The 22,450-nt window shown below is 39.2% G+C and overlaps 1 protein-coding gene across 1 annotated transcript; it reads left to right on the forward strand.

The window, feature by feature from the left end:
• Window positions 1-1,768: 1,768 nt before the first annotated feature.
• Window positions 1,769-20,271, forward strand: VKORC1L1 (vitamin K epoxide reductase complex subunit 1 like 1). The gene is made up of 3 exons (XM_072416137.1): window positions 1,769-2,102; window positions 9,119-9,228; window positions 15,008-20,271. Exons 1-3 carry the CDS (start codon window positions 1,912-1,914, stop codon window positions 15,232-15,234), a joined length of 528 nt encoding a protein of 175 aa, XP_072272238.1. The 5' UTR covers window positions 1,769-1,911; the 3' UTR covers window positions 15,235-20,271.
• Window positions 20,272-22,450: the final 2,179 nt, after the last annotated feature.

The following is a 22,450-nucleotide window of genomic DNA, read 5'->3' on the forward strand; positions in this document are numbered from 1 at the left end:
GAACTCCGCTTGGGGTAGTGCACCGGCCAGAGCTGCGGACCACATTTCCCAGACACATCGCAGGCTAAGGGCTGTGTTTCTGAACACAGGCTCAGACCTGCGATGGGAGAGTGGGTGGGTTCTGGCATTATGATGTCACACTGTGAGGAAGTTACTTCCCCTTTGAGTGACACATAGCTCTCCTGAGTCCATGCATTTACTGGTCCCCGACCTGCAAAAAGTTGGGGACCACTGCCCTATGATCAGCACTCCAGGAAACAATAGGGACTACAGTAAGGACCACAAAGTATGGTGGGGAACCAGAAATCTGCCACTTCTGGGAATGATCGATCCAGAACATTTTTCAAAGACAAGGGTATGCCACAAAATGGGGCCTGGAAATTATACTAAAATGCTGATAGCAAATAAACCTACACAGAATGAACCTCAAAGATTAACAATAGTGAGGTTGTGTTGGCAGCCATGACCTTCCAAAGTAGTTACAGTCATGGAAGGGTTGGGATGGGTACTGCCAGAAGACTGTGGTCACCTCAGGCCAAACCAGTACCGGCTACCATTGTCTGCAAATTAGCCCATATCTTCCAAACTTTAAGATAGGGAAGAGGGACAGTTTTTAACTCAAAGTATGTAGGTAAAAGGCCTATTTTATGAACCATAAAGAATACCAACCTAAACGTTGTAGGTTTAACCAAATGTTCGTTACACAAATAGTTTTACTTTATATTAGTTTTCAAAACAACAAATGTAATACTTATATATATCTACCCAAAATGAGGTTCAGAGAACCTAAAGAGGAACGGTCCTTCCAAATCATGGACAGTTTTACAAGTCCTGGGGCTACCTGCATACTTGTTTATTAGCCTGCAGTAAGCTGAATGCAGTAAAGACTATTGCTTGCAGCAACAACCATGTGCAGCTCCTCATAGTGACCTTGGCACTCATCACTCCTTGGACATTGCAGAGAACACTAAGTCAGACCACATTCCCACCAACCACCGGATCAGAAACACTACATTTGTCTGGCAGTGATTGTTTGGACTGCATCATCCCAATGATATCAACCACATCCCCTGCACACAACATAGGTAGGACTATGTCTGCATGACACTGGTACTAACATATTGGGGTGCTGACACCACATGGGTGCTGGAAGATCCTTTCTTTCCAGCAAGTATTGAATTGCTGCACCCACTTTACTTGCTGTGTCCCAGATTTATCTGCACCCCTAATATTTTGTGTGTTGCTGGGCTTTGGGTTTGTGCTGATGACATCAGTTATTGAAGTCTCATTCAAAATTCATTGAGAGGTGCAACTGACCTCCTTCTGACCTGTTTTGAGAGTGGGTTTTACATTACTATAGACCTATACGGTCAAATAACTTTTTTGATGCAAACAAAAGCCCACCAACAGAGGTGTTAAATATTCTAGATCGGTGCTGTCCTGGAATTTTCTTTTACCTTGCCATCCAATTTTGTGCATTTAACATTAAAAAGTACTGACGCTTAGGTCAGAGCAGCTTTGTATGTATTGTGTGGATTAGACCATGCAGGTGTCTGACGCTCCATCCCACCCTGCAAATCTCTCCCAACTCTACCCACACTCCACAACTCTCCACTGCTTGCTGACGTCACTGGATGACGAGCTCCTCCATTGGTTCCCTTCCCAAGACAGACCCGCCCAATCTCCACCCCCATCCCGCCCAGACCGAGCAACCACATCGCTCCAGCTCTTGGTGAAGTCAGGCGATGCTCCACCCCTTGATTGGTTGCCATCAGCACAGGGGCCCGCCCTATCGCCACGCCTCCGCCAGGCCCCTTTGTCCACTAGTTGGTGGGAACGTCACTGCTGCAGCTGGAGCGAACGCTGAGTGTATCTCGCTCCCGCGCGAGATTAGAGCAGGCCGGGGTTAAGATGGCGGCGCCCGTGCTCAGAGTGTCTGTGCCGCGGTGGGAGAGCGGGGCCCGGTATGTGGTGTGCGTGCTCGGCATCGTCCTGTCCCTGTATGCCTTCCACGTGGAAAGAGAGAAGGAGAGAGACCCCGGCTACCAGGCCATGTGCGACATCAACGAGTGGGTGCGCTGCTCCAGCGTCCTCTCCTCCAGGTACCGGACACACCGCTCCTGTCAGGGGCTGACTGACACGTAGCACGGCGCCTCAGTGTGTGCAGGGTGCAGCCTGTCATGACTCAGTGTGCTGGAATAACAGTGTGTGGGGTGTATGACTGAGAGCAGGGAGTGCCGGGATTTGTAGTCCTATGGAGGCTGGGGGGTTGTAGTACCCTGACAGCTCTATGCTGGGGCTCCATGTAATGGGGCTGTGTCAGTGCTGGCTAGGGCCACGTCGTCAGTGCAGTACCGGTTTCATGGTGATGACCTGAGGCAGTTTGCGAACCTGCAGCTCACCCCTGACCCTTGTTCATGGCACTGCCAGGGGGAGGTGGTGTGTGCACCTCATATCCCCATACATGGTGCCACCCATACATCTCACCTACATTCCACACATAGCACATGTGTCATGTATGGGGATGCACTGACAGGCTGCCAATCTGCCTTGGCTGGAGGCCACAGTCTGCCACACCTCCATAATCTGCTCATGGAGGACAGACTAGAAGTGCAGAGTCTGGGAGGTGATCACAAGGATCTGATCCCTCCAATATTACATGTTGTTCCTGCACCTTTACCCCAACACTCCATGGCTGCTCTTCCATCATTCTCATCATGTTCTTGTATTTGCTTGGAATGGAGTCTGTAAGCCCGGTCAGATGTTTATAGCTGCTGCATGCCTGCTTGGGGAGCTTCTCTGTCTCATTGACATGACCATGGTTACCCAGACAGAAAGTGATGGGAAATACAAAATATCATGGAATAGGGAGAGGTTGTGCTGTGCAGGTGACAGCTGTTTGCACAGAGCATACCTCACCTTATTATTTCTTAATCTTGTATACATTTTATTGATGTTATATATAACATCAATCTCCAGCGAGCAGGTGATATGGTGTTGTCACTCCATAACCAACTTGTGCCAATTTAAATTTAGATTTCTGAATACTATAGTCATCTGTAACAGAGGTGTTTCCCCTTCATTAGCTCTCTACCATAGCACTCTTACAAATGACCTGAGGGCTGGTATGCAGAGACTGATGAGATCTGAGCAGTGAAAAAAATGTGAAATGACCGCCTGGCTTCTGAGAGCTCCTCTCACTATTCCTCATCTTGTACAAGTTCGCCATACGCTCGTGTTCATTGATAAGACTTGACACCATTAGACATTCCCAAACACATCTTCCAAAATTCTTCCAAGTTTAGTTGCTGTTCATGCAGCATCCCATGACCCCTGATCAACTTAATGAAGTCTTTGAAACTTTTTATAGGACGTCCTACTACCTCCTATATATCCTCTCTGCCTGTGTAACAAGTGTGTAAGTTCCCACCATCCTGACCAATGTCTCCATATGTCTGCAATATCTACTGTTCACCTGTACAGCACGTTGTTTTGCTCTTGTTCACCTGTGCTGTCCTGGTCCGGCCCTTTCACATATTTATCTCCTGTGCTTTCAGTCATTTATTCTCATCTTAAAGAGGAAGTAAACTCAAACCTTACCCAAAACAAAAAAATACACTTACCTTTAGTCCCCTAGTGTAGTCCACCGGCCCAGAGGTGTCTTCTGTCCTGGGTGGTCCCAGCATTCGTCTCTGGGCCAGGTGCCGCCATCTTCCCCCGGGTTCTTTTCCCTGTGTCACTCGAGACAGGCGTGAGATCGAGTGACATAGATAGGGAAAAAATTTTGCCAATCTCACTGTGCATGCGTGAGATTGGCAATTTTATTTCCTTTTAACGAAAGGGCTCCTTCTGCACATGCTCGAGATGCTTGGGCATGTGCAGAAGGAGCACCCAAGAGCCTTCCTGGATGCGTGACATAGGTATCCCGGGAGGCTTTTTGCTCCCACTCTTTCTCAATCACCTAGGCGAGAATTAGGGTGTGGGACTGCACCTTTTTTTTTCCCCTTACATAAAAGGGTTGTTTACCTAGAAAATTCTGAGTTTAGGTACACTTTAATGTGTGACCATTTCCTAAGGTGGTCTTTATAGAAACACAGTAATCCAGGAATACCTATATGTCTGCTTGATATAGTGTGTGAGAGGCCGTGCTGTGGGCTGTGTTTGCTGAAGCTTACTATTCTACTATTATATCACCACTGAGTTTTTTTACACAGACTTGGTCACAAAGCAGTTCTGTGTCATGGTAAAATGTTGCATCTTCTTTGCTAACTATGTGCCTGCATAAACACGAAATAAGGGAGCTGAGGTTTGTGGCTTATTGTGCTGTCAGCATTAGTGGAGAGGAGCAGATAACAAAGTTTAGTAAAAAAAAAAAAAAACCTGTTTGGTAAACAAGCTCAGCGTAGGTAATAGGAGGTATGACACAAGCGCTAGGTTTTCTAGCATCAGGTGTTAAAGAGGGTTGTTCTGATTTCAGTAGATTAGAGACTTAGAGTTACGTGCACATGTTAAAATGAACAGCTTGCCTGCAGAGTATGATAAACATGGATGGCACTGAAGGTGAGCAGTAGAGAGATCCTCCGTCTTCTGACACGCACCCTGCCTCTGGTTTCTGGTCACAACGACTGGTTAAGACTTTGTTATCCTCCACCTAATAATGGATATATTCCATTCTGTAATGGCGCAGTGACTAAAAGGACCAATTACACTGTATGGGGGCAAAGTCATTGAAAAAATAAATAAAAAAGCACAGTGGAAGGATTAGGGTATCTTTTAAAGTGCTGTGCTGGAGTTCTGCTTAAGGTTTTGGTTATGTCTCCTGTTTGTGTTTCCAACCAGCAGGTGGAGCCCTTCCAATGCTTGTTTATTGAGATGAATGGCTGAAGCCTGGATTTCACATAAAACTTACCGTACTCGTAGGAATGACTCTCTCCTTGCTTGTTTGATTCAGATGGATATTTTACCTTTTTCACTTTAGGAGCTGCAATGCATTTATATTATTCATTGCAAAGTCTGGTATAGGTTAGCAGCAAAGCAAAGGGATTTTCGGAGTTAAACATTTGGACCCCTTTATTGCTGCTAATTCTACCATGTAAAAAGTTTTTATTACTTAAACCAAAGCTTATAGTAGATGTAGAAGTGCTCAGACAGCTGTAAAGCGCAACTATTGATAGTGATTTTGTTCTTCATTTTTCAAGGCTTATCTAATGTCCCTGGGAGGAAATATTAGAGAATCCATCTACTGATCTCTCCTGTGAGGAATCAACTTCTCAGTGTGACAATTCTAAACTTTGGATTTCCAATCATTTAGGTCTCACTAGGACACATGAGGGAATTATTTATTTTATTGCAAGCAGCAATAAAATCTCATTATGTATTAGGTAAATGATATTAAAAAAAAAGTAATTTCTCTAGTGACAGAAGTGGCTTAGCTGGTTTCTGAGGTGTAACATTTTGGGGAGGAGTAAAACACTTTATCAACTTTTTTTAATAAATTGTTGCTTGATGGATTAATTTGCTCAAAGTACTCCCTAATCCTGAATACATATGTATGCTTTCTCTTTGTAAGGAACACGCTTGCTTTCTCTTGACCCCTAAACTGCCGCCACCATAACCACTACTGCAAGGCAGTCAAAGGCTTAAAACAATATTTTCAGGTGAACAAGGGGAGCAGATATTTAGTATGGTCACATTTATTAAATTTCTGCTCCCATAACATTTGTGGACTATTATAGTGGAGCTTGTCACCAAGTTCTGTACCTGATTTTCTGAATCGGGGATCTGTGGATTTATTTAACTCGGCGATAAAGACTGAATGGCAGTGCAGAGCCTCCTGGGAGATACCTATGTCACTCATCCCAGGAGGCTCTGGGTGCTTCTTCTGCGCATGCCCGAGATCTCAGACATGAGCAGAAGGTGTATTTTTTTTGCCCTTTACAGCGGGCTATATCACCCAATCTCGCACCTGCACAGTGTGAGATCAGGTGAGGTGCCTAGAAGACCGAGGAGGAAGAGAAGAAAATGTCAGCGCTGGAATGAAGAGGAATTCCAGGACGATGGTGGACTGGATTGCGGGAAGGACCAGCGCCATTGAGTGACCTGCAGAATTAAAGGTAAGTTTTTTTTTTTGTGTGTTTTTTTTTTTTTTTGTTTAGTTCCACTTTAAGGGGCATTCTGAATGGTCAATGTAACTTGCCAACTACCCAACAATAAATTTGTATCAATATCTACATCTTGATGATGACCCATGTGTCTGTTATCTGTAAATATAATTTTATTAGGGGTTCCTAAAATATTTCAAGGGTTTTTCTCAGGTGAAGAGGTCATATTGCAGGAAGGAACAGGTGATGTCCCTTGTGCAATACAACATACTCTTCTGATTGATTACTCTCTTCAAAATTGCTGAGCTGCACATATGCCCGGTGATACCCAGCGCATTATGGCCTGGCTGCCAAACTGAATGAACTGCTCCCCACCACCAGCGCGATAGTCACTTTATCCCGGCATGGCCAATCAAGATAGCTGAAAATTGAAACGAGCAAGAGAAGAAGATGGAACGGGGACAGATGAGTCAAAACCAAGTTTAGTTCCGTTTAATGCTGGGCATAATATTGGAATTTGGGTGTTGGCTTGTCATACTTGTGATTGTTTTAGAACTGTATGATGTGAATACTGATATCTAGAGACAGAGTTGTCTGTAAACAATTTCCTCTTTTCAACAGGTAAAGAGGAGAGAATAATCTTATACTATGGCTGAGCTTTTCCATGCATAGCAAATGTTAACATAACCATCCTGTGCTTGCCTTGAAGTGTTGGGAAAGTTGTATCTCTTAATCATTCCCCGATCAATGTACTTTACAGTTGTTAAATCTCCTATCTAAAGGTTGGTTTCATGTCCACTTATTATGTGGACGTGGCATGCAGAATCAGTTCAGCTTATCACTGCATGCTTTCTTTCCCATTCACCTAGCTGAGTCATACTTGCATAGCAGGAGCTTACATTGTGTTCCTCTTCCTGCTATTTATTTCTAGTATTAAATATTGTGTCCTAGAGCTGTCAGCACAGTTGTAATTTTGTTAGATGTTTTGGAACCTAACAATGATGATAAATATTAAACATCGGTGTCTAATAAAATGTACTAAAAAAGCATTTGTTTAAAAAAATGTAAATAGGGCCTTCTTTTGTATTGCATGTTATATAAGTCTGAACATAGTGGTAGCTTTGTGTTTTGAGTATTAAAATTAGTACCATGATCTCCATTACTTCATTGTCAGTAGGATGAATGATCACTGCACACAGCACTGTTTCGTACAATGAAGAGGCAAGGGAAGGGGAAGCTGGTGGCTGCCATTGTATCCTCCAAGTGTTTTCCCCGCTTGGTCATTTAGTGATCCTACATGGGGATGATGATTTCATAACTGCCAATATTGTCTTTAAAGTATTGCAAAACAATTGTAGTCATGTGTTGTATGCCCTTTATATTACATTATTTCTTCCTGACATTCTACAAATGTGTTCAGTTAGTCCCTATAAATACTTTAGATATTTTGGGAAAAAAAACACATATCCTAATACCTGTGTCTACAATTCATGCTCTCTTTAAAATGCATTTACTTGTAGCCACCCTATTGTGCTATAAAGAGCAGGTACTACAAATGTAAGCACCCTAGTTTGTGATAATAAAGGGGAATCATGGGACATGTAGTTTTCCCACAGGCTGGTATTGCATCCACTCTGCCACCCTCTTGTGTTCATCAGAAATAGTGAGAGCAATCAACAGCTTCTATAATTAAAGACCCTTACACAGTTAAAACCCTTTTTTTTATTTATTTATATATCACTCATAAAATTGTGTTTTTTTTTTTTATTGATGCTAAATGCGAGGACCAATATTTTTAGATCTCTAAGTTGTACAATGAAAAGCTCATTTCATTTAAGGAAATAAAGTTTGCTTTTTTTTTCCTGAATTAGACCTGCTTAGATTTGTTGTAAAAGATGTTACCAAGAACACATGAACATGAAAGAAATCTTGATGGTATACCTATGTCTAATGCATTACTTGGTCTTTCTGTTTTTTTTTTTTTTTTTTTTTTTTTGTAGAAAGATTTTTAAATACTGCTGCCCAGCCCTAATAGCACTAAACCCAGTTTCTGAAATGTGTAATAATGGTATTTATAGACTTTTCACTACATCCCTCTGGTTTCCTAATCTCCGCATGACACAGCACAAGAATTCTTCTGGTTTTACTCGTTGCTGGTTTTCTTAAAGCTTTTCCAAATCTTGTCATACATTTTTTGTTCTAATCTCAGAAACAAAATGTTCCTGTTTGTTATTCTTTAGACATATGTCTTTAGGTTGTGCACACAGTTCATACACAAGGATTTCCAACTTGTTCATATGCTAGCTTGGAAAAGCAGCTGCAGAATTCAGAAACCAGTCAATCCAATTTTAAGAAACCTCGGGTTCTTTGACCCAGCTTGATATATTAGTAGTCCGTCCAGGGTGGCACCAATCCAGTCACTGCTTATTTCTTGGGTGACTTTTGTAATTGGTGGTACATTTAGTGTGTTGGATGGAAGTCTCATAAAGAAACTGTTTTAATTATTCCTCTTTTATGTGGTCATTGTTGTGCTTGTAGACATTTGTTGGCCTGAAAGCACACTGTGGCTAAGGAGTCGGAACCAATTTTTTTTGCAGACTCCATGTTATATAAATTGCAATAAAATAAATATATATGAAGATATATAAAGTTCAGTCAGTCCATTTGAGCTGATCTACAATCTGACATTCATACATAATATTCATCAGGATTATACATTACAGAAACCACAGGGTTCTTTGCATTCTACTGCACACAGCTTGTAAGTGTTCTGTGTATTTATAATTGTGTGCAGAATCTGATGGTTGGACAAACATTTAGAACCTGGAGAATGCTGTCAGGTCTGATACCTGTATTTTCTTGGTTCTTGAACATGGCATCCCTTTGTTAAACAATAGGAAGTCTTGATCTCTTTATACGATGCAGACTTTTTTAATTAGGAATAGGTTTATTTAAATAAAATAAAAAAAAAGATTATGACTGTCAGTTTTAACCCACTGAATTTTCTCCTCCCACAGATGGGGTCGTGGATTTGGACTCTTAGGTTCCATCTTTGGAAAAGATAGTGTAATGAATCAGCCAAACAGTGTCTTTGGACTTATATTTTATTTACTACAGATGCTACTTGGTGAGTATTTGTAAAATCTGATGCTCTTGGTAAAAATTATACATATGTGGATATAAAGACAATTCAATTACTGTCTATTCAGGATAGAGTGCTGAGAATTAGTTTATGGCCGTGTAACAGCTAATGGTCTGCTAATGTGTTAGCCTTGTTCTGTCTGTATGTATTACTAGCCACAAGTCAGAAGTTCATGCCTTAGTTATCTTTAGCAGATACTTACGGATTCATTTTTGGCAGATTACCTGCTGGTGTAATCTTGATTGTAACGTGTCCTTTGGAGACTAACATATTGATTCGGAAATCTTTCTCAGGCACACTTGTGCAATAAAAATGGAAGCAGTTCAAAGTATCTGAAAGTCCTAAATTGTGTAATTCTCATTGTGTGATTCTCTACACATCCTGCAGATCGTCACATAAGTATTTATAAAGCCAAAACATTTTATTTTTGGATAGTGTAGGAATAAGTTATATATCCCCACTCAAGTGTATTTTCTTCTGTACACAATGGAAATTTGGGGGAAGTATTTCTGAATTGAGGGAAAAAGCCTTTTGGGCAACAGTCACTCCTGTTGGAAGATTCCTAATATTCATATGCTTATGAAGAATTTGTGGATTTTTATTGTTGCTTTCAGTCCTAAAAACATTGGTCAGGAAGACAAATACTTTGAATGATCCTAAGCCATAAAATGTGGATTTGTTCTAAGCGTTCATCCCTTAATAAATCCTTAAGCTTTGCTTTTTTGGAGTTCCCTATGGTAATGGTGTGACCATTATGCTTGAAGTGTATTGTAGCTCTTTTTAAAAAGAGTTAAACTTGCCTGTAGACCTAGGTAAACAGTTTTCTGATCCTTTTGTTAAAATATTTCCCCATTGCAGCTTGCTTTTAGTGCCAGTGATTGCTGGAAAGTAACATGCATCCAGAATGTGTTACTTTTAATGATTGGGATAAAACTGCGCATTTTACAATCCCCTTTCCAATGGTATAAAACACAGGCAGATTTCACATTTGTAGATTTGGGATCTGCTCATTTGTTTAAATAAACTGTAACCTTTTCCCGATATTGGCCAGTCTACTTTTTAATGCACTGGCCAGAAAGCTTTAATGTAAAGAAAACAAATCTGAAACCTGTATTAACTATTCTCAAAATAAGATTCCCCTTACTTTCTGTTCAAAGATAAGCAGTGTCAAAAACTGAAGGGAAATATCCCTGGGGAGAAAGGTGGAACCAAAAGATTCTTAATAATTGAAGAGACCTCACAGATGTTCGAACTTTTCTTCATTCTGCTATCTTTCATCCTTTCACTGTAGTTCTGGTGTCACATGGGTAAAATTGATGAAAAATCCTAATAGCAATAGTCAAAGTTCTTTCCTCTACCCTCGTTACTCAAAATTAAAGGCAAACCTCATTGTTAAGTTGCCTAGTATCATTGTATATTGGCTGAGCAGTCAGTACTCTGGTGTGGCAGCACTTGGGCTATGACTGATACTGACATCAAATTGTGAGCTCCTCCGAGATACAGTTGGTAAGACTATGGACCCTGTATAGCTGTGGTATTATCCAGTGTATTTCTTAGCTGACTGCAAAAAAGCAGTGAGATATAAAATATTAAATAATTAAATAAATAATAAATAAGATAAATGACCTGAATATTTGAAGCTTTATTTATAAACTACATTATATATAGCCTGCACCTGACCGCTTATGAACTTTTCTCCCTAAATCACCTTCCATGAATGCACATTGGAGAGGCTCCATCTTCAGCAGGAAACATATCACCAAATTGCTTTAGGAGGAAATCCTTCCACCAAACTGTTCTAATTTTATATGGCCCTCCCATAGAAGACGTTTCACCTGAATCCTATTGGTGGGAGATTCAGCACTGTGGTTTGGCTGCAGTCCACCCACCCTCATTGCCTTCCCCTCTGCTTCACTACTTTTATCTACATAGGCAGACAGAATCTCCAGCAGTGATAGGCACTCATAGCACAAGTAATGTGGAGGTAGTCTTGGAGAAAAATTGCATCTCATTGCTGTCCGGTTGTGTAGTCTATAATTACTGCACTCTTCTAGTGGCTTCTCTGGGGACTGTCTGTGACACAAGGTCCCTTGGTGTTAGGCAGCATACAATCTGGCATGTTGGTTGTATGTAACCCTTAGCAGGCTCTGTTGGGATTACAGAGTATGTTGTGGGGTTTCGCTCTGTGTGTGCTTGGCCTGGGCCCAGTCTGTGTTAGGCTAAGCCTAGGGTGTAAATGGGTGGGGATGTGAGTTAAACCTTTGTGTCAAATTTTGTGGTTAGGATTGCTCTGTGTTCTTTTTCTTTGTTCATGGAGCTGGCTTCTATTAGGTCCTCATCTTGGCTAACTCAGACCACACAGGCCAGATTCACCTTTGTCATAGGGGTTAAGCCATAATAGCTGCTTGTCTTTGGCCTCTGTATTTCATGCTTACACTCTTGCCAGGATCCCTGGTATTTTTCACACCTGGTTTAAAACTTGTTTTGTGTTCTATGCTTTATTTAATCTTTGCTGGCTTCCACAGGGGTTGGATGATTCACCCATGTGTGTTTCTGTGCCCTTGTGTCTGTATAATTCAGTTTGTGTTGTCTCATGGCAGCATGTTAAATACTAAAACTAACAAAATAATATTTGAAGTAACTTTTTTTTTTTTTCGTACTCCATGATTGTGGCCTCATTCATTCTGTCATGTGGATTGACATAATCACATTGGAATCAGTTTTAGTAGGTGTCGGCTGTGGTTGCAGAGCAGCAGGGGATCCTAAAGTAAATAATAATTATTGCAGTCCTAACAGTCACTACCTTTTATTTGTTAGCTGCGTCTCCTTCATGACATTTGTTTGTATATCTGCCCTATGTTACAACATCTAACCCTGTACATGGTATGAAATTTGTTCTTTATTGATTTCCACGTGAACACCCCATGTAGATTGAAGTCTATATTTACATGGCTTTAGAACATTGATTTAATTTCTTGTACTTATATTGTGGGAACATTTTGCAGTGTTGCAGGCAGTTATGGTGTTGTGCCATCCATCATGTACCTCAGTGTGAATCATCTCACATAACTCTATGGGCTGTGATATTTCTTTGGTGACTGCCATCATGGCAATAGGGGCAATATATAACTTCCTCTGAAGTTGCTGCTGTGGTTTATGGCTTTTATGTATTTTCTTCTGATCACATTGCTGAGAATGTTGCTGCAGTGTTGCAGTCAGGTCATATCAAAGCCAAACTGCAGGCACAAACCTATTTTTGCAGTGGTTCACATCCCTCTTTTTGTAAAGAGGAATTCCTTGATACCTGGATTCTTTTATGAGCAGGAAATCATCTGGGACACACTGCAGAAGCCATTTTCTGGGCTGCCAGTAACCTAACCTCAAGTTTGTGCTGTGGTTTAATCTCGGGCGCCTTCTCCTCCCTGCCATTTAAATGAAAATGATGCCTAAGGCTGTATTATTTTTTTTTTTTTTATTGGCCAGGTGCAGAGGGAGGTTGGTGAGACTCGAGTTAAATTTACTACTGACTTCTAGCGGTCATGAAAGGTGTGGATGTTCTCTGTTTTTATTGAGGCCACAGAAATTCATCTTGCACTGGCTTTATATAGGGTTTTTCCAAAATGATACTGGAATTCTGCATGCTTATTCCTTCTAGGCAGAACATGTTTGGAACTGTTATACCAGGGCCATAAAGATGGCTATATAAATTTTTAATTAGCCTTTGTTGGGCTGCACAAGGTATGTATGCTTAGATATGTCCTTAATCAACAAAACTTTCATTATGGTTGGGTCTTGTTGTATATTTTTCTTTGTGTTTAATTGGTTCCATGTTATTCGGGGGCAGTTTTGTGAATTTTATATATGTGTACTCTATTTCTGATTTGGATGTTATAGACCTTTATTGTTCGTGTGCAGCCCTGGAAGACCGTTTGGGAATGTAGAGTTATACTTAATGGTAGCACTATTTTCAGTATGTTTCCATGACAACAAAGAGCCTACCCTTGTAGTATTGGGCAAAAGTTTTGTCAGTGGCACAGAAGTTTTATCTTGCAAAACCTGTAGCATCAGTTTGTGTGGTGGTAATTCACATTGTTTTGTTGCTTTTGAGTGATCAGATGCCTAAAAATTCATTTCAAAGAGCTTTGATGGCAAAAAAAATGTTAACTTTATCACAAAAAACATTTTCACTGTATTTTGGCCCAGACACAAATGATCAGCTAACTTAATTTCAGTAAAGTCTTATCAGCACAGGTGTATGTGTGAATGAGTGCAGTTGAAATCACTCTGTCATTCTGATTGCATTATAAGGGCAATCCAATTGCTATATGAGGGGTGGATGTGCTTTAAATTGCTGTCTTGTGTTAGCAGTGGTTACTTCTAAAGAAACTCATACAGCTGTTGCTTTACATCAAAATGGCCTCACCTTTTTTTTTTAAACCAATAACAGTACAAACTTCAGTGTTAAAGTGAAGGTAGTATAGTTGTGTTCTGCTTACATTGGGCTTTTGGCAATGTAATTAGGTAATGGGCAGTGACAAAGCCAATGACTTTGTACACGCTGGTTCACTGGCAGTAGTCATATTCTTCTGGTATGCCTGCTTTGGAATTGTGCATTTGATATTGGTCTTTAAAGGGGACCTTTAAACATTGGTTAAAAAGACATGAACTATATTTAGGTGTATTCTTCCAAACTGCAAATTTACCTAAAACTATATACACAGCAGTTTTATTAATTCTGTTGTAGAGCGAGAAAGTGGTAAATGGCAGCAGTGAAACTATTTCCTAGACAGACTCACTGGAAGCTTGGCTTGTTTGATTCATATATTCTGCCTTCTAGTACAAAATTTATCCTGACCACTACTTCATTCATTCTTTGCGTGTTAGGTTGGGGGTGGAAAATTCCTTTTCATTGATACGTATTCTGAAAATCTGACTCTGGGTACCCAGGATTTTAGGTGTTGAAACTTCTACATTGGCTTTAGTATATGGGAGGCATTCTTATCAAATTTGCTTGATATATGTCCTTTGGTATGAAAGTTCCTATTAAAAAAAACTGTGTTTCTATTTATTATTAGTCTTAAAAATACAGAACATTGACTTAAACGTGGTTGTTGGGGTTTTGCTATTCTTCATCTGACTTGTGTAGACGTTTAAAAGGAACCAATTAATGGCACTCAAACCTAACCGTTACATTCCCTATAATTCATATCAAGTTGGACTGTTCATGTGGTGACTAGCAAAATGTTCTTGATGTCTTCGTCACTCTATTTCTACTCTCTATTTCGTCACGCTCAATATTGGAAGAAGTAATTTCAGGAGGTACCACAGCGTGTGATCAGGGGGCAGATATTCTATACATCCTAAAAGTGTGTAATATTTTCAGTAGCTCAGGATCAGAAATGCAACACATGGACCACCAGAAACTTGGTACTAAAACACTTGCAGGGCCCTATTGTCACACGTAGCCTAAATTTTTGGACGACTTATGTTTACCTTTAGTGTAAGTATAGGGGACATTCTCGGGTTCCATCTTATCTTTGATTAACAATAATCAGACTAATTTTATCTGACCTATAGTTTTATTTTTAGCCTGCTGTGGAATGAGGATACTAATAAAACCGTCACCTTTTAATATAGGATTAGATATTTTAATACCTAAGTCTTTCTTTTGTTAATCAAAATTCTGCTAACTGTGAAATTGCTGATGTTGTATGTTTGAACTGATTATCTTTTTTTTTTTTTTTTTTTTCTTCTTCTTCTGTAGGTATGACAGTAAGCGCTGTAGCCGCATTAGTGCTAATGTCCACTTCTATAGTATCGGTGGTAGGATCCCTCTACCTGGCATACATCCTGTACTTTGTGCTGAAGAACTTCTGTGTTATCTGTGTCACCACATATTTGCTGAACTTCATTCTTCTTATCATCAACTACAAACGACTAGTTTACTTGAATGAGGCCTGGAAACGGCAGCTGCAGGATAAACAAGAATAAAGAGGCCTCTTGAACTTTGACTCATGTCTGAAGGACACTGCTTCCTTAACGTTTATTTTGCAGTACATTTTTATTGGTTGGGGGAAAGATGGTTTCCAAGTTAAAGAACAATCTTAACCAACAATTCTTTTTTGACTGAAAAGGGCCCTGGATATGTGTATTTGCTATTGCACCTCGTAATTGACATGGATGAAGGCGTGACCCTTTAAGAATCTGTGACAAGCTTTAACTGTACTTAACAAGGTGTTTTGAATGGTACAATGTCTTTCTGCAACATATTTTCCTCTTGTGCCTCCCTCTGCTCAGTGTATGTTTGAGTGTCAAAACCTATGAAGCGGGTAATGTTTTTTTTTTTTTTTAACCATATGTGGGTATTTGGCTGGATACTCCTCTGTTGCCATTCTTCTCTGGATTTTTTAGGCATTTTGCTTGTAGAGAGCAAATGAAGAGCTTTTTAATATTTCACATGTTTGTTAAAACCACAGCTATATGGGTTATGCCACGCTGGAGAAATGTACCACAAGGATATAATTTTACAAGAAAGAGAGAAAGAGCATCACCTTTTTTTACCCCTTTCAATTGAATCCAAATTCTGCAAAGTATCAGCTCTGATGTCATTCTAGTACAGTTAGTACACCTTCTGCAGTCTGACAGTGTAAGGTTTCTTGCAAACCAGTGATTTTCTAAGAGAGTTGAAAGGCAACATTTTTCAGATTGTCCAGGGTATACTTAACCACCTAATAATAAACATGATGAAAATGTTCTCAGAAAAGAATCAGCCCTCAAGTTACCATTGATCACTTGTTAAAATCCTTTTGCCCTAGGAGTTAAACTGCATGCTACAGAACATCTTGCATTGAGCATCGGATATCATTTTAAAGGAGTAGCCATGAATTAGGTGAAATGTTTTTCTTTCTAAGCTCCACACCTAGCTACTTCCTGTTTTTAAAGGTGTGTTGTTTTTTTTTTTTTTTGTAATACAATATTTCACCTACTCTGATCTATTAAATGGTGACCTAGCACTCTTAAGTGTTTATGTATAAAAGCAGATATGTCTGTACATTCAGGCATGGGTTTTACGTATCCTGCTGTTTAACACTTGTTGGAAGTGGTCTTGCTTACAGCTGCTAATGAGATGGACTGTGAGGGGGGTTAAAAAGTCTAAAGAGCTGCCAGTGAATATTAGCCTGGCCAGTGCCCTTCTTTGAGGTGATTCATAGTGTGTGGCGAGAGGTTGGTTCACCATTGTGATTTGTTCCTAGACATATAAATGAACTTTGTTGTCATTTCCAGGTAAAGGTTTTAGTTAAACCTTTAATGTGTGCCTATATATTGTAAGCAGTGTGTACTTATATTGGCAAGCTGAATGACTTGTGAACTTGGATGTAAATTCACATTGTCAGTCCAACAGTCTGTAATTTGTTCTTTAGCAGAGATGTCTGGTTTTCCATGAGCAGTTACGTTAGGGTGAACACAGTAGAAGTATGTTCTTGAATTCCCGCCATACTAGGCCTCAAGGCTTGAAGAAAGCCTGGTCTGAAAATGCCAGGAAACATTTTTTTCTCTCTAAACCTATGATCAAAATATGATCAGTCACTAGTCTCCTATACACATTTTAGAAAATAGAATGTTTCCGAATCTTCCAGGGCAAGGTAACATTTTGTAATGTTGATTCTGAGATGTTGAGCAGCCATGACATTGTTAAATGTTACAGTCTCGGTGTAAATGCTGATTCCTCATGTAGGACTGAATATTGTGTGGTTTCTCTCTCCTCGGTCACACCGCACCTGGGAAGTGCAGCGTCTCCACAGAACTTTCAACTGTCACTTTTTTTGCTGCACCTGCGGATTGTGCTCGCTGCTTTTATTCACGTTTCATTTCAGCCTTGTGTTTTATTATTTGGAGAACACCTGCAAATCATGAACAGAGATGTAGGCCAAACAGATCTGGTACACACAACACAATATTTTGTGAATGTGGACCTAAAATATCTTTATAAATGGTGACTGTAATTCAAGCACCTCTGTCATTCCATATTGTCAGCTTTGTGTCACTAACATTCCCTAGGCAGCATTTGTCTGATGCCTATTGGATGACAAATGGGCATTATTATTTGAGGGTACCCTGAAATCTGCTTCAGATGCCTTTATTACATCCTAGTACTAACAACCTTTCGTGTAAGCAGCACTGAAAAATCTGTTTTATAATCCATAACCTTCTAATGTGACTTCTGCTGAGCAGAGGGTTGTGGGAAGGTAATAAAGACAAACTGGGTTTCTTGTATCTCCTTATCGAACGGTTAGCTGTCTGGCTTCCCTACTTTACCAATGGCTTCAATACTTTGAAAAGTGATCAGGCAGAAGTACAAACCTAATAACCCACAACCTTAATTCATTTTTTTTTTCCTGGTTTCGGGTCATTGGAGCTTCTTGGTCACTTTAACAGCTTGACAACTATTTTTCAGTGTTCAACATAGATTAAATCATCCATATGTCTCCTAACTAACTTTTTGGTGTTTTTGTTTTGCCAGTAGTTACCTTGAACATTTTTTCGTTTTGTTAGGTAGAAGCCAGTAAGTGGTGTGCCATTTGTGGAAATATGGCTTAGGTTCAGTCAGTTTTATTTATGCACCTGCTTGTACATTTGTCCCTGAACGTGTTTAGTTAGATTTCCTGTCGCTCGCCTCTTTTGTTGAGTTGGAGAGGCTATCATGTTTTAGATGGAGCCTGCCCCAATTACAATTGCTTGCTATGACTGTGGTTCCCATTCCAATCTGATATTTATTGCTTGCATTCTGTAAATGGTGCTAATTATGAGTGAGATCAGCCCTGTGCAGCCTCATGCATGCCTTACTAGAGCTGGACTCTTAGGAGACATGCTGTGACTGTGGTAACCATTTTCTTGGTTCTTTTTCTTTAATTGTGTGGACACTGCATTATTTGCTTTCAGAGAAAGTGCCTTCAGCTTTCTGCCTTTATAGTAATTGGAAACTATTGAAGAGACATCATTTGTTTAGACTCAAAACACATTCCCATTGTACACGTTTTGTTCATTTTTGCAAAACTGTGCAAAGTACCCGTATGCATCGATCATTAGTAAGATATATTTTTGCAGAATGCTTAACAGAGGTCAGATTTTCCAACCTAAACAATGCATTCTGATCACTTTTTGCTTAATGGCCATACCTGTTTAAACCACAGCCTATATGTAAAGTTTGTAGGACCTTTTGTTTTATACTGATGTAGTAAAAGTTTCTACAATATCTTTGAGATATAATATAAATCTGGGATATGGCTAACAGACTCCAGTTTGTGAATACCTAAGCATTCTAGAAATGTGTTACTTTCTCTTACAAGTCCAAGGATTGTATTGGAAGGGAGCATTGTTTGTTAAGCTTTATATGATTTTGAATGGTGTTGAACCTTAGGAGAAACGTTTCCGTAATTATTACACACTGCAATGTACCCAGTTGTAGGAATGACCACTTGTCTGCTGTATACCCACCCTGTGTGTAATTCTCATCACTGGCAGCAGAATGTGTCAGGCCACAACTTGTAAGATTTTGTACTTCTAATGATTTGAATAGTTGACCAAGTTACCACTTTATCCTTCCTTATCATTCACAATATGTTCTAATGTTTTATGTTATGAATGTTATGCTTTTAAATTTTGTTTGCCAAGTTTATGTTTACTCTTTCCTTTTTTTTAATTCTTTATATTGCACTGAAACATATGGTTGTGTCATTCTAGTAACAATATCTTTAGAAGCTGTAGCTCTATAGTGCACTTTTTTTAAAAACACATTCTTTGAGTCCTCCTAACATCCATTGTAATATAGCAGAGCTTTTTTTATTTTTTCTCCGTAGTTATTAAAATGAGGTATAAGAGCAAGAATAGATCAAAGCTTACAGCAAGGATTGACAGTCTTCATCTCAATCCGATCATGGAAGACCATTGTAAAAAAGTTCCTTACTCTTTCTAAAGTGTTATAGCAAGTGTTACATATTCTACAGAATTGCTTTCAGACCTGTGACTAGGTTTTTACGAGGTACCGCTGTGGTAAGAAAGCAATGGGGCTTATTCAATAAGGCAAAGTGCAGTAACCAATGACAGCCAAACAACTGAGATCTGGCTGTTGTAAGTTACTGCTCTTTGGATATATATTTCTCACAATTTGCACAGTCTTATTGTATAAACCCCTCTTTTTTGTGAGCATCTTTGAGAGAGCTGAAGTCTTCATTCTGCACAGCCTAATCTATGAAACATTCCAATAATTTAATGATCTTTACTAAAGATGTGGGCCAAATACAGTATTTCTTTCCTTGATCACCTGCCAAAGTAAATTATGGTGTCTAGCAGTTTTTGCTTTTTTTCCTTTCCATACACAATCCAGCAAGGTATTTGTCCAGGCTTCAAAATTTTTGCATGATCTCGGAGAAATTCCAGCCTAATCACTTTTATTTTTCTAATGTAACGGTTAGTACAAAGCCTGTTTTGCTACCTTCCTTTTGCCAGGTACCTGTTCTTCTCTGTACCATAACCCAGCATATTTAAACACTACAAATGTTGGATACTGAATGTTTATTGTGGTGTATGTATGAAATTGATAATAAAAGACTACCATAAAGCAGTTATTTTCTAATATCTAAAGACAAAAAGTATTTCTGGTTTGGGTAATGTGCTTCCAAGGGTATGAACATTGGTATGTGTGATAGCCATTCTTCTATTCCAGAGTACAGTTAAAGCTTGTCATTTCCAAAATGCAGGCATATGCTTTGAGCATGCTTGTTTCTATTTGCACTGAATTTTGTCCTTTGCTTGTAAATTCTCTTGTTTGTTGGGTCCAGTTAACCAATAATACAAAGCTGACCTCCATGGGAGTTGGCAGCTCCCTGTACCACCTACAACTAAACACTGTTCTAGAAGTGCAAATGCCTGACAGTCACAACACACACTGTTGTCGGTAGCTAGAAGAAAAATTGGAGTCTCTACAACTGTGTACATTTTGAATGTCATTGGATTACATAAATTGTTCAAACTAAACACTTTGATGTTACAGAAATCTTCAATTACATTCGTATTTTCTTTAAACCATTTTATATCTATGGGTATCACATTATATACCCAGTATACCTTCTGTATTAAAACTAAGGGAGCGTGCAGCACAAGGTTCATGTTTTCCTTAGGCTATGTGCACAGATTATGAATGCATTTTTTTTCCTGGGCTTTTTTATGCACTTTATTCATGCACAAGAGGACACAACAATAATCCTGTGCACACATTCTAAGACTGGATTTACACCAGTGCACTTTACTGGGCATTGACTATTTTTTATTGTGCTACATTGTGTGATATATATATATATATATATATTTATATTATTTTTTACAGCTGGAGCTAAAACACATTATGCTGTATTAAAATGCATGTTCTGTTTTCACCCAGCTCGCACACCAATGTAACATTGTCATAAACTGACTATATATATTTCTGCCTGTTGGATTGGGCAATGCGACCTGATACACGTGGTGTGAAACTTGACAACCTGTTATCCTGTTAATTTTCTGATGTAATTCAGGTGAAAGGACATTTGTGCATTCATTTATGATGCATCTTGTTTATGGTTATTTTATAATGGTCCTATAAATGTGTCACCAGTATTGTGCTGAATGTGGCTATGGGTTAAAGTTCCAGAAGTACAAAAATAGGGGTATATAGCTCAGCTGAATTATTTATTGAAAGTTGAATGCTACTCCTCAACGTTTTTCTCCAACCTCAGAGCTGGGATGAGTTACAACTTTTATTGCTTGGTGGAGCAATGGGTTTCCCTCATCTTAGTGACTTCTGTTAGGTTTGCTGTTCCCAAAGATTTTCACAGGCTTCTGTACTTTTGACTCCAGGTGGGGTACCTTTTATAAAGGGGGACCCTAAACCAGACAGTGAAAAACATGGCGGTAGCTTAAAGTAATTTTGCCTATACTAAACAGTTATTAAAGGTTTAATGATCACCACATTTCCACACACCTCTAATACTTTGTAATGTAGTATTTTATATATTGTAATTTTAATGTATTTTGCTTTGCAGGTATTTGGCCCTTCCTATAGTGGTGAAATAACATTTATGTGCTATCTCCAGTCTGAAATGATATATTAGACCAGCAATAAGTGTCGTATCTGGACTTCAGGACAAATGTCAGGGCTTCATTAAACCTTTATATATTTAGGGAGTGAATTTGGTTAGCAATTGGTTAAAGCTTTTTATATGCATAAACTACATTTCTAGTAAAACCAATGCACCAAACAGCTTAGTAACACATAATTAAAAAAAAGTCTGAAAACCTTAAAATGAAATACACTAAAGTTACGTTTTGGGGCTTCCTAAATTCAAAATATTGTGTAGCTATTGAGAGGCAAAGAATTTTTCAATTTTTGATGCATTAGGTGGTTGAAAAGTTAGTGACTATATAAAAAAAAAAAATTACATCTGAACTCCGGCCTTACAGCTTCTGTGTTGCAAACTTCTGTTTAGAAATGTCTTACTCTGATGTCACTGTACCTTGAGGCGTTTTCAGGGTCTGTCCTCTCCCAATTTTCTGCATAAAAACGTCTGGCCTTTTTCAAACAATTTTACATTGGAGTTGACGGGAGCACTAAATCTACTAATAGGAAGATATAACATTGCTGCAATATTATTTCTGTAATAGATAATTTGGTAGCGTCTTGCAAAACCCTGATCTATAACTTTTCTGCTTACCCTTTCTTTCATGGTCCACCGATTTTCATTCACTGGATTTCAGTTCGTTCCATACCAAAAGTTCAGTATTACCTACAGCAGTCTGCATGCAAATACAGCCACCTAAGAATAACAATTTCTCCAAGCTGGCATTCAATCAACCAGGGAATCCAAAATGCAAGCAAATAAATGTCAGCTTTGTCTACATCTGTATAGCTGGATATGCATTATAAGGTGTTCAGGCCTCCTCTATTTACTGGCAACTAGGGCACTAAGCTTCATTGCGGGTGCAGGGCCATATATGTGTGTTATGTACTCAGTGGATATAGAAGTGAGACCATAATAATTTCAAGATTTCCCACTTTTGATGTGTACTATAACCTGTAAAATTCAATTGGCGAATAAGAAATGTGTTAAGATGCAAAGTGTACCCTTAAGCTGGTAGCATTAGTATGCACACCTTTAAACTAATACTTTGTTGA

The sequence above is a fragment of the Pyxicephalus adspersus genome, chromosome 1 (assembly GCF_032062135.1).
Source record: "Pyxicephalus adspersus chromosome 1, UCB_Pads_2.0, whole genome shotgun sequence".
Taxonomy (NCBI): Eukaryota; Metazoa; Chordata; class Amphibia; order Anura; family Pyxicephalidae; genus Pyxicephalus; species Pyxicephalus adspersus.

Bases quoted from the DNA above. Each gene is read 5' to 3' on its own strand.
- VKORC1L1 (XM_072416137.1), top strand. From the start codon at position 1,912: ATGGCGGCGCCCGTGCTCAGAGTGTCTGTGCCGCGGTGGGAGAGCGGG. The intron at 2,103-9,118 runs GTACCGGACACA...CTCCTCCCACAG, and splicing joins TCCAGCGTCCTCTCCTCCAG to ATGGGGTCGTGGATTTGGAC. The intron at 9,229-15,007 runs GTGAGTATTTGT...CTTCTTCTGTAG, and splicing joins TTTACTACAGATGCTACTTG to GTATGACAGTAAGCGCTGTA.